At 35.6% G+C, this 12,953-nt stretch overlaps 1 protein-coding gene across 3 annotated transcripts; it reads left to right on the top strand.

Annotated features, from left to right (window-relative positions):
• The first annotated feature begins 436 nt into the window (after positions 1 to 436).
• LOC127801939 (ubiquitin-conjugating enzyme E2-23 kDa) lies at positions 437 to 8,699 on the top strand. 3 transcript variants are annotated; one of them, XM_052337484.1, is made up of 6 exons: positions 437 to 731; positions 842 to 921; positions 1,548 to 1,662; positions 1,776 to 1,828; positions 1,917 to 2,045; positions 4,919 to 5,893. In XM_052337484.1, the coding sequence occupies exons 1-6, from the start codon at positions 688 to 690 to the stop codon at positions 5,008 to 5,010; spliced, it is 513 nt and encodes a 170-aa protein (XP_052193444.1). In that variant the 5' UTR covers positions 437 to 687; the 3' UTR covers positions 5,011 to 5,893. The 3 variants fall into 3 exon arrangements, with proteins under 3 accessions (XP_052193444.1, XP_052193445.1, XP_052193442.1); XM_052337485.1 differs by lacking the exon at positions 4,919 to 5,893 and adding an exon at positions 8,321 to 8,464 and having other exon boundaries at positions 452 to 731; XM_052337482.1 differs by lacking the exon at positions 4,919 to 5,893 and adding an exon at positions 8,379 to 8,699 and having other exon boundaries at positions 470 to 731.
• The last annotated feature ends 4,254 nt before the right edge of the window (positions 8,700 to 12,953 follow it).

Raw genomic sequence — 12,953 nt, 5'->3', positions numbered from 1 at the left:
GTGGCTGCAGAACTTCAAGAAAATCTCCAATCACTTACCCAACTCAACTTTATAATGTCTCCTAATAAATTCAAATCTTTAAAGGTGTTCTTAAGAAAATCTTTTCAGTTATTATTAATTTGACTTATCATACACTAACAATAATCAACACTTATCTTAACCATTAATAAAAGAAGGATTATAAGGTGAATGAAATTTACAATGGTTTAAAATCTAAATGATTAAACTTCAAACCTTGAAAGAAAGAAAAATTAATGAGTGAATTTTCTAGACAACATTCTCCATGGAATATCTTTGGCAGCGGCGACAATGAAGATAAAATCCCAATTATATATGTATACGCACATACATTCATATATGGATGGGATGGGGAAGCATCGCGGACTACAGGGGACGGAAGAGAGGAATCTTGAAAATGGAAGCCATGTCAATAGAATACCAATATTTAAAGGGGCCTAATCGCAAATACAATCTATTTTATCTCCAAGTTTCACTCATTGATGTCTGAACCAGTTTTTGCTTCTCTCAAGTTAACTCCTTTCTTTATCTCTCTCTGTCTCTCTCTTTCTCTCTCTCTCTTGCCCCTTCTCTCTCTACAACTCGTTTCTTCTCTTCTCTTCTCTTCTCTATCTTTGCTTCTCAACCTACGGAACCGAAGGAAAAGGCGACAAGTTTCAGGGAAAAATCATGTCTTCCCCAAGCAAGCGCAGAGAGATGGACTTGATGAAACTGTTAGTCCTCTACTTGATTTCTCGAATTTTGTCTCTGTGATTTCTTAGATTTTCTTGAATTAATCTGGACTTGATGTTTGGTTTTTGTTTTAATTGTTTCTGGAAACTAGGATGATGAGTGATTACAAGGTGGAGATGATCAATGATGGGATGCAAGAGTTTTATGTGCATTTCCATGGGCCCAGTGATAGTAACTTCTTACCCTTTTCTCTATCAGATATTCCTTAGGGTTCTAGATGAAAACTTGGACTCGTATGCCTTTGCGAATTCCTGATACTCCCCTTTTCTTTATTTTTCTTGCTCGACCATTTGCATATATGATGAGCTTACATGTTTTGATGTAATTATTGTCACATGTTATGGATTAGATTCGCTACGAAAATTTTCTTTGTGAAGGGTTTTTTAGTCTGGGTGTTTGATACGTAGATGTGGGATTCGATCTTTTCACAATTGGGGTTTACCTTTTTTGGGTTTTAACAAATTTTACATAGGCATGTTTTTTCTGCTTTTCAATGCCCAGAATCTTGTAATAGTTGTGGCTTCTTACTCCGAATCTGTCCACAATTTTTGGACTTGTGACGACTCAAGGCATCTAAAGGAGTTAATGGTGGTTGTAATAACTGATTCATATATATAACTGCTGCAGAATCTTGTTCACTTGTGATTTTGCGTATTTTGTCCTTTTATAGAAAGGGTGTATTCATTTCTGGATGAAGAAAAGTCTCCCCACCCCACAAAAAAAAAAAAATTCTTTTTACCATTCCCACTTAGCTTCACTTGTATCTGTCTGTATTTCCTACTAATTGTTCTTTGTAGGTCCTTATCATGGAGGTGTGTGGAAGATAAGGGTTGAGCTTCCAGATGCTTATCCATATAAATCTCCTTCAATAGGTTTTGTCAATAAAATTTACCACCCAAATGTCGATGAAATGTGAGTAAAATGTTAAGATTCTCTAATTTTTTATATAAAGGGTAGTGCACCGTAGATTTGACTGAAGGAGCAAGGATTTCTCTGACTTTCTCGGTGAATTATCTTAAATACAGGTCAGGATCTGTGTGTTTAGATGTCATCAATCAGACCTGGAGCCCTATGTTTGGTAAATGAAGTTTATGCTGTTTTTCCCTAATAAGCGTCCAATTTCCTTGTTGGTTGTTAAGAGTAACTTCTCATCTGTGTTCTCCCAGATCTTGTTAATGTGTTTGAAGTGTTCCTGCCACAACTTTTGTTGTATCCTAATCCATCAGACCCATTGAACGGGGAGGCTGCAGCTCTCATGATGCGAGACCGGACGGCTTATGACTTAAGAGTTAAAGGTATTTAACCTGTATATGTTATATGCCATGAATGATGGATTCCTTGCTTTGCAAATGAGACTTGGTTAAAATCCTTTGCCATGTCCATAACTATTTCTTCTGAGAGGGATTTTACTATTGTAGTGTTCCAACAAAATGAAATATACATGATTCCCTTGAACTCGTATGTGAAGTCTTCCCCCCCCCCCCCCCCCCCCCCCCCCCGCGCGTGAAGGGGTAGAGCTTGTGCTCCTCATGCAAACTGGGTAATGTAACATAGACTTGTCTTAGCCATGCACAAAACTACATACTATACCTGTAAATGATGAACTGTTGAATGTAGGATGATGATTGAGATTAGAATTGTTTGAGCATCACTGGAGCTGTGAGTAATGCAGTTACAAAGAACAGTGGTGGTTGCTGTATTCTTCTGAAAATGCTCATATATATCCTTGATCATACCTCACTCAGCCACCAGCCATATTGGGTCTGCTTTGCATGGGCATCCCACTTGTGACCCTTTTTCTGGATCACATGATGTTAGATGTCACTTAGGTGGGCATCTGCCACACTTAGTTGGTTGAGCTAATAACAACTGGATGCTTTAGATTTCCTAGCCTACATTGTGGACGCTAAAATTTGTGTCAAGCAGAACCCACTTTGCCAAACCTGATGCAGATGAGAATCTATTTGTCATTTTGCTAAAAATCCTTTTTACTATTTGACTGAACTGTATGAAGGTAATTATTTGCACAAACTGCTACTAAATCTTATTTGGTTACTCACCGTTACCATGATGGTTAATTTACAACTCTTTTGGCAACATGACATTAACTTAAACCCTGGCTGGACTCGCAGCTCTACTTCAAGGAACTTCTATTTTATTCAAAAACAATGACATACCAAACCTTTATCCCATCATGTGGGTTCACTACATGAATTATAGTTCTCCGGTCATTTTTACCTACGGTTTTATTTTCTGTAAGATTTATAATTAATATCATGCTTGAATGTCTCCACCAAGTTTCTTGGTTTTCCTTTACTTTCTTTTTTGGGTTAAATACTTGTTCCATTCCATCCATGCTTCTCATAGAAGCCCTTATTGGTCTTTTTCGCACTTAACCAAACCATCTTAATTTCTTTTACACATCTTATCTTCAATAGGAGTCATTTCAACTTTTTTATGACTAATCTCAATTCTAGTTTTATCTTTTCTTTTCTTGTATGGTCACATAGCACATCCATCGTAATATCCACATCTCTATTACACTCGTATGTTGCACTTGTTAGTGCTTTGTTGCTCAACATTATGTGCCATATAACAAAGCTGGTCTTAGTGCTGTCTTATAAAATTTTGTTTTTAGCTTTGTTTGAAATCTTACTATCACATAAAACGCTGAATGCACTTTTCCATTTTAACCATCCTGCCTTCATTTTTATTGTATCCATTTTTCGTTAATTCTTCTTCCTCTTTCCAACAAGATTCAAAATTTTTTGTCAATGATGTTTCTGATGCTGTCCTAGCAATCATTCTGATCCAGTAATAAGTTTGTTATTCCTTTCCTCAAAATTCTAAAATGTCTAGATGTGGTGAGATAACATCATAGCTTGCCATTACATTGTTGTGTGAGTCATGAAGTTATAGCGCTTCTTATTTGGAATCAACATTAGTTTGTCGTATCCTAGACTTTGCTCTCTGTTCAGACACCTAACCCAACATTTATATTAGGGAAAATTACCAAAAAATTCCTGAACGTTTGCCTGTGTATCAAATATATAACGAACTTTAACTTTTATAAATTCTATACTTGAACTTCTAAAATTGTAACAATGACATAACACCATCAAATTAGAATTAACAGACCACCTTGCTGTCCTGATGTGTGAAGACAAAGGGGAAGGTGTATGTCAGCCCATTTGGAGGGAAAATCTGGAAAGCGAAGGGGAGAAATCTCTGAGAATAAAACCCTAATTAAAGAGCAAATTAAAGCACCTTACCAAATCTGACATGTACTGGAAGTTCCTCATCTGCTTCCCTTTTCCATATACAGTCATTGTCTCCTTCTTCGAGGCCTGTTCACCATCACAAAATTCTTTCGTTCAAATCACATTCTCGAAAAAGAAAAGAAAATAACAATGAACTCCGGAATCAATCTACCTGCTCAACGAAGTTGCTAACAATGTGTCCATCATTGATGCACATCAGAGGCCCATGTGTGTTGAAAATCCTTGCAATTCTCACCTGTTCATCATCAATTCATACAACATATACAATAACCATAAGCAATTAAGGAAATACATTCACAAATCAACAAAGAAACTTCAGACTTGTTCAATTTAATTTCATGGACAAAATAATAAGTACCAATTAAAGTGCAGAGGAATCCTTGATGCCAGTGCTGCTGTGGTGGTCCATGGTCAGAGTCTTGGTAGTACGCTTTCCTTCATGTAGGCTTCACCACCACATTGGTTTTTGTTGGAGTCTTTTTGTAATCTTTTCAGGAAACCCCTCTTGGTTGAGACGGTATTGGCTCTCCTTTATGTGCGAAATTGTGAGCTGCAGTCCCCAAACTGAGTTCACCTCTTTGATTGTGAAAGATTAGGGTTTTAATTTAAAGATAAGGGTTTTGATTGTGAGATATTTCCCCCTTTGCTTTGCATATTGTTCCTCCAAATGGGCCGACATGTACACCTTCCCCTTTGTCAAGTTGGCAAATTGTGGATGGCAAGTTGCTCCGTTAATTTTAATTTGATGGTGCTATGTAACTGTTACAATGTAGAAGTTCAGGTATAGAATTGATAAAAGTTAAAGTTCATTATATATTTTGATACTCAGGCCAAAGCTTGGAAATTTTTGGTAATTTTCCCTTTTATCTTATTTGTTTCTGTGGCAGGAATGTATCTCACTGCACACATAAAAATATGTAGGAGTTGGATAATTGAAGCAATATCCTTTTCTACTGTAAAAAAAAAAAAAAAGGAATAGATGATGAAAGTAGATCTTCAGGACAAATCTACTCTTTTCCTTCATGTTTTCGCGTCCTCCCTGAAGAACATGGAACTGTTGCTAGTAAAAAGTGATGAAGTTTATCCTTGAATAGACTGCCATTCTTTGTTTTGTTCGTGTGATTAAGGTGAGTACAGTCATCCTGATTCTAACTTAAGTCTCTCTGAATTCTGAAATAAGTTCAGATGCATCTATACTGACCTTTCAAGACAGTATTAGACTGGTGCGGGATGGCAGCAAACCAAAGTATAGCACTGTCTGCTTGGGAGTAATTCTTGATCTTATTTTTTCTACTAAGAAAACAAGTAGTTTTTTGGCGAATTTGGTTGCTGAATAAAATATTGTTTTTAGTTGTTGAATTTTTTTTTTCTCCTTGCATTGTTATCTTTGCAATCTGTGCAATATTCAATTTCCAGAATTCTTTCCAACACCTTTGCCACCATTTTAGCCTCTGTAGTGCTGCCATTACCCCTTGTTGCACCCAAATTGCTATCACTGTTCTCTCACTATGAGGACCAGATGTTTCTTCTTCTTTTTTTTTTTTTTTAGTAAGATAAAGATGAATTTCTTTTTTTTTGTTAGGCTAAAAGATAAAGATGAATTTCATTATTAACATTGTTACCACTACTTACATTGACCAACAATGCTAGAAGCCTAGAACTTCTTTAATGCACCTTTAGCCACCTCATCAAAGATGGTTTTTTTTCTTGAAATTACTTGCACTACTGTTTCTAAACATGTTTTTACTTTTAACCATAAGCAATAAGAAGCTGCATTTACTTAGATGGGGGCAAAATAAATTTTTGCTTCGGGGTTAACAAGCTTTCACTAATACCGAGCCTCAGCTTCATGAAGCTTTGAGTATTTCTAGGTGTATTATGAAGAGAATTTTCTTTTCTTTTCTTTCTTTCTTAAAGCTACTGCTGCTGCTTTTTTTGTTTTTTTTTTCTCTTTCTTTTTGGAAGTAGAACAATACTTTCTAATTAGTTAAAGAAAACAACAACATACCCAACATTTATCCCATTATGTGGGGTCGGCTACATGAATTCTAGACTTCCATGTATTTTTGTCTTTTATCATATCTTCATTTAGGCCTATACACTTCAAATCAAACTTTAATGTCTCTTCCAAAGTCTTCTTGGGTCTGCTTCTATTTCTTTTTTTGGCTAATTGTTCCATTTCATCAACTCTCTTCACTAGAGCGTCTCTTGATCTTCTTCTCACATGACCAAACCATCTTAGTCTAGTCCTCTCATCTTCTCCTCGATTAGCACTACTCCTACCTTATTACGAATAACCACATTTCTAATTTTATCTTTTCTTGTATGGTTGAACATCTATCTTAGCATCCTCATCTCCGCTACGCTCGTCTTTTGCTCATGCTGGTATTTGACTACCCAACATTTTGAGCCATATAACAAAACTGGTCTTATAGTATCTTTGTTTCCTAAAGAAAAAAATAAAAAATACTTTTTAGGTTCAAGTTAAGCTATATCTTAAGGATTTTTATCATAAATTGGTTTAGCAACTTTGGTCTAAAAATTTCATTCCAACTAATCCAATATAGACCCAATTTCAAATGAGTTGATCTTGCTAATCAGCCTTCAAACTGGAAATGGATTTAGTGGCCATGTTTCCAGTTTTTCTTTCTCTTGTTATTCTCTTCCCCCCTTTTTTTACTTGTAAATGGAGCAGGATCAAATTGAGAAAAAATGTGAAACAATTGTAAACCTGTGTTTGTGTCGACCATATGGGAACATTTCTTATTCTGAAGTTGTAGTTTCAATGCATCTTTTTAGTTACGCATTTCTGGAACACAAATTTGAGCTTAGCGTGTAAAATATCCTTTGGTTATGCAAAACAAACAAGGCTTGCCATTGTTATCAATTTAAAAGCTTTGGTAAATGCAGAATGCAGCAGGATTTTCTGATTGTCCTGGCAGGCTGTCTTTTCTTTGCTGTTTTCCAGAACAATATAAAAAATCTGAACTGTTATAACTTAAAACTGAAAATGTATATGGCCACCTAACTTACAGATATGATCGTATGTCCAAAAACATATTAAACAAGGTCCTACTAGATTGGAACTACTGGTTTCATTAAATAAGAAACTCATTTTTGTGGCAAGATTAAAATCATTTATGCATCAGTAGTATGTCCATGCAGGAAATTGCTTCTTGAGATGTTCACCCCCACTGTATTGTAAGTCTCCACTTGAGGGTGGGATAAATGGATCGGATAATAGATGGAGGGATCATTGCTGAAGTTGCATATGGAAACCTATGAATTATGGATTCTGATAAAAGAGTTCTACTAATGCTTCCACTTTTAATCCAAATTCTAGGGGAGGGAAAATGCTTAACATCCCATCTTGGTAATTACAAGATCAGTTTAGTAGTGGTGAAGTTTAGGGGTTTTTGCAGTAATACCATTATTTTACTAGAGAAGCATCAAACACAATTGAAGCAGGGGACTGAAATGGATACAGAGATGATTGAAAATAGCACTCTCAAGTAGTAGCACAGTGCCATACATAAATTCATGATTTACTACAGCGTTCTATGTAAATTTCATCATGTTTCAAGACGTCGGTTTTTTCCTCTGGGAGATTCATTACTAATTGAATGGTGGAAAGATCTGGATGGTTCTTTAAACAAATTTTTATGTTGGCAAAACACATGGTAGTAGGTTGCCCAGTATGTGTGCCTGTGATATTTCATATAGCCATGCAACAGAGTAACCAGTTTAATTATTCTTTTCTTTGTGGTCAATTTGATGACTTAAGCAAGATTGCTCCTATTGTTGTTGCATTTCTATTGTGTTGAATAGGCTTGTAGTTTCACGCATACATCACGTTTAGTTTCTGGTGTTCGTGGATCATAGCCCATGCTTGATTATGTTCTTAAATAACTAGGTAGGATTTGATGCCCAGTACAGAATTATTGTTTTTTCAACTTTAAGAATTGTGTTTTGACTTCATTATTAGTTTGGCAGTAACAGCGTTTAATATAAGGAAAATATATTATTTGATGCTCTAGGACACGGACCTTTAATTTGAATTTGGTTTAACTTGAGTGTTTCCCCGAACCACTTGGGCTGGGTTTGGGGCACATGGACCCTTTTTCGCTGTTCCTAACAAGTTAGTCTTTAATTCAGTAAGGCAATTTTCGAGCGTCCTTTGTATATTAAATTGTTTCAACGTGCATGGATGCCAGTTTTGCTAATTGGGATTATTTTACATACTCAAACCATGGCAATTTATCTTTCCTTCTTGTTGGTTTTCCTGCTAGTTCTCAAGTCAGAAGTTCTTCCTTTGCCTCCTTACTAAGCAACTTAATATGAATCCAGAATACTGTGAGAAATATGCCAAACCGGAAGACGTGGGAGCTGCTCCAGAAGAGAAATCGAGTGATGAGGAGCTGAGCGAAGCGGAGTATGACTCTAGCGACGAGGCAGTGGCGGGGCCTGTGGATCCGTAGCCCCTCTCCCTGGCTCCTCTAGCTCCTGTTTGTGTACATGATGTCTCAGTTTCTGTATCAAACTTAAAAGAAAGAAACCATTTATCGGGGGAGGAATCAAAAAGATCATCTCTTCCTCTTTTCTCTTTCAAGTTTCCTTTGTAAATAAATGTATTGTTGGTTTCACGTGGAAATTAATTTGTTGGTTTTCTGTTGGAGTGGTTGAATATGATCTCTACTTGTGTTTCTATATCTGCAGAAGCAAGACATCAACGTCTCCACCGGCTCCCTGATTTCAACCCTATATTGTTGAAATGGCTACTTTACCTTAAAACTTAAGTTTGTATGAAGTACGTATGATGCGACAGACAGGCCCTGTTTACAGCTGCTATTGACAGGCTGTGGAACGGAAGGACTTTTACTTCTGAATGTTTGGATCATGTGAAGCATTGACTTAGAAATGTGGGAATTCTTCACCTCCCTTGTGCCTAGCCTGCTTATTCTTCTGGCTTCTGGCTTCTGGCTTCTGGCGTGGATGGCATCCCTCAAATGGGCCTGGTCTTAGAAGTTTTTTATAAACTAATGCATAAAGGCACAATGACAAATAATGTAATTTTGAAAATCCAAAAATAAAAATAAAAGCAAAAAAGGGCAATGGTACTAGCAAGGTCTAACCTTAAATTGGCAAATTTAATGATTCAAAAGAAAGGAAAAAAAAACCCATGTTCTTAAACCAAAAACACTATTATGTAACTACTTTTTGTCCAATTGAGAACTTAATAATTTTCATAAACAATAAAGAAGAAAGTACAAACACAAATGTGTCGGTTGCCTACCTAATTAACCGCAACAAACTATGCATTCTACGAATTAATTAATTTTAAGAAAAAACATTATATAGCCCTATATCACTACGATTGCAACTTCCTATTGAATATTAAGTTATTTAAAATAATATATCTATAGGTAATTTATTTATTTATTTATTTTTTTGGGGGGTGGGGGGAGGGGTTTGGTTCAAATTTATTATAAATTTATGTCCAAATCCAAATCCAAATCTAAATCCAAATGCTTCAATCAATATGACATATTCAAATAATAAATTTAAAATTTAAAATTGACTTAGTAAAATAACTCCCTTCAAATGGGCTCCATTTCACATGAATAGAGAAGCAAAACGGAAAGATCTTTTAAAAAGGGCATATGGAGAAATAGAAGTGAATAGTTTGTTTTTTCATCAAAAGACTATCTAGTTTATCTGCATTTAAAATCATAACCAATCCATAATTTAATGATTTAGATGATTGAGGTTATAACTAGCAAAAACAGAAAATAAAAAAAAGAACATAATGTCTTAAGTCTTAAAAAAATTCTCATTTGTATCTATTTTTCTATTATATAAACGAACTCTTTATTTTGGTATTTTGAAATTTTATCAATAAAATGGATTCCCAAGATAACCTATATATATTTTGATAAGAAAACATGAGATATTGTCAGCTCCTCAAATCTAACTTGGAAATTCTTTGCTAATTGTGAAAATTTAAGACAGACATTAGGACAAAATTGGAGAGAAAATCAGAAAAGGAGAAAGAACAAAAATTAGCAAGAGCAAGAAAGTCAATAGAGAAAGACATACTGTTTTTGAGAATGTACTTACTTTTTTTTATCATTCAGCTGGATTAGTTCATTTATTAATCTAGCATAGGCCATAGTTAATGAATTGGCACTAACAAAGTTGTCATTTCAAATGTACAATCTATAATAGCTTGCCATTAGTACAACTACTATAAGTACCAAGCCAAAAGTATCAAATAGCTTTCATACAAGTATTAAGTTCTTGATAATTTTTTCTCCCTTAAAAATTTCTTGTTCTCAAGAAATGGAGAGAAGGCAGGCAACTTGAGGGAATTGAGCGAGCAAGTTTGGAAGGTATTCTCAAATATTGTTATTCATATTGCAATGTGTCCATTGAACCAAAACTTGTGTTAAGGGAGAACCATGTCTATACACCACTTTTTTGTCCACAATTAAGGTTGGTTGCATTTTAGGAGGAGCATGAAGTGTAAATGAGGGCAAAGAAGAACTAACTAATTGTATTCCCTTCGAATTTTTCAATAGTGAAACATGGAATATTGGATGAATTTGAGTGTTGAAAGGAAACTATAGTTCATAAGCCATGGTCCCTAACTTAGCCAAAATAGGAAAAAGACCATAATATATTTAGGACTTATCTTAGAAACCTATCCATGAGAAAGGGCCTCTTGACGAGAGTGTTACAACTTAAAACCATATCTCTCACTACAAACTCCCTTTCACTTTGTTTCTAGTCAACAAATTACTTCATTCTATTTTGAGCAGTTGCTATGTAACACCTAGAATTCTCATAGAATTACGTGTTTTGAAGAAAGGAATGATGTCCCAATGCTTGGTGAAAAAAAAAAAAAATTAGGCAAAAGTGTAATTTTTCTAAAGTTATGGGGCAAAAAATGCAATTTTTACAAAATTCAAACTTACCCAAAGGCAGGAAACAACATCCAAGGAAACCTTGAGAATCTTATAGGGACGTGGAGAAAAGGGGTTAGAAGGGAAAATAATTTATTCAAGCTGTTGGGGGCATAAACATAAATATACAAAGTTGAGAACCAAAGTGAAAATAAATAAATCTTGCAACCATCTTTGCCGAAGGAAGGAACCATCCATAACCAAGTTAGAAGTTGATTAGAAGGTCATCATGAAGGGGTTTAGGTGGCCTCCTAGGTGTCTCCAATGTTGGCAAATTCTGATTGGTTCAGGTTACCTATAAATATGGAAGAAATCTGGAGAATAAAGAACAAGCCATCAAACTAGTCCAAATTGTGGGGAATTTAGGTTGATTTGAGGGATTTCCAGGTGAGGAATAGATCCATAATAGAGAGGGGAATATTCTGCAACAAATGGGGAGAGTTTTGGTGCTAAAATGAGAGAGATATGAGTGAGTAATTGGGAAATCGCATCTGGCCGGAATCTGGGTTAGGTGATTGGAAACTCTGTCCAAAAGCAAAAACCGAAGCTATATCTTTGTAGAGGAGGGAGAAATAAAGATATAGGTTCAAATGAGAGGCAAAACAGAGTTCAGACGAAGGAGAAAAGTTAAAAAAAATGGCAGCTGCTTGTGATCGCCAGCGAACGAACTTGAGGAAGAAGACGCGCGTGCAGCACATGCACCACCCAGCCAAACGCGTGAGACGCAAGTGGGCTCCATCCCTGAGGCACCTAAAAGTGCGTGAATAGGTAAGAAATTCTGAAAAAATGCAAAAACAAAAAAACAAAAAACAAAACAATATCTAGTGTTTTGTGGAAGAAAAATCCAAAAACTAGCTAAAATAATTCTCGGTTTTATACAGAAAAGGGAAATTCGGTAGTCCTAACTGCTTTCTGTCAAGCCACTCAGTAAAAGTAAGTGGTTATCTTGCCCATACTTGAATCTTGGCCATATTTGACTATCATGTGTGGTGATTTGCATCTCATGTTTCTTTTTGGCTAGCATATCTCCTTATTTCAGCATTAAAATTCAGTACACTAAGCCAACGATTATGTTAGGCACCATGGGTGATGTTGGAATCACTTGGCCTAAGTTTGGCTATGGGACATGGTGAACAGATACGATTTATGGTTACTAACTCAGTGTTAATTTTTATGGATATTGCATTTCAAATTTTATGTCTGCATATGCATATTTCAAAAACCAGTACATTACCACTTACTTAGATGTTCATATTTAACCCCGACATATTCAAACATGCCAGGCACCTCAAGCACGGGCAAAGATGAAGGAAAAGATGTGGCTAGTCCCTAGCAATTTATTTCTTATGTTTCTCTTGTTTAAAAATCTATTCCCTTTTCCCTCTGTTATCTCTTTAAGTTATGTAACCGAAAGACGGATCTACTTTGGCTTGGATATGCTATTGGATAATCTATCATCTCTATATGGACTGAATATGGATGCATTATTGGACCTCATGTGAACAAATGACAGTTATGACCTACATTTAAACCCCGAATGGATTATATTTAGACCTCGTGACGATAATTTTTGGACTATGTATGAATTATATCTGAACCATGAACTTTATTTGAACTATAAAAGGAAATATAGGACAAAGACTCCTAAGGAAACTAAAAATATAAAGAGAAAATAATAATAGAAATAATTATACTCCATAGGTTCAATCCTTCAGTAAAATACTTTTTACACCTTGTATTTTGTCTACGGTGAGCGAGGTGTTTCGTGCTAATTCTCTTCTTATCAATTGTAACATATCCTGTTGCTGCTGTAAATAAGTATCAATAGTAGCAACTGAGGTTGGATCCAAAGTGGCAAGTAGATGGAGAGACTTATATCCGTATAAAACTTCAAATGGGGACATTTTAATAGAGCTATGATGGCAAGAGTTGAACCACCACTGGCCAAAGAAAGCCATTT

Source organism: Diospyros lotus, chromosome 5, assembly GCF_014633365.1.
Source record: "Diospyros lotus cultivar Yz01 chromosome 5, ASM1463336v1, whole genome shotgun sequence".
Taxonomy (NCBI): domain Eukaryota; kingdom Viridiplantae; phylum Streptophyta; class Magnoliopsida; order Ericales; family Ebenaceae; genus Diospyros; species Diospyros lotus.
The sequence above is the reverse complement of the archived record's forward strand: the minus strand, read 5'-3'. Positions and strand labels throughout refer to the sequence as shown.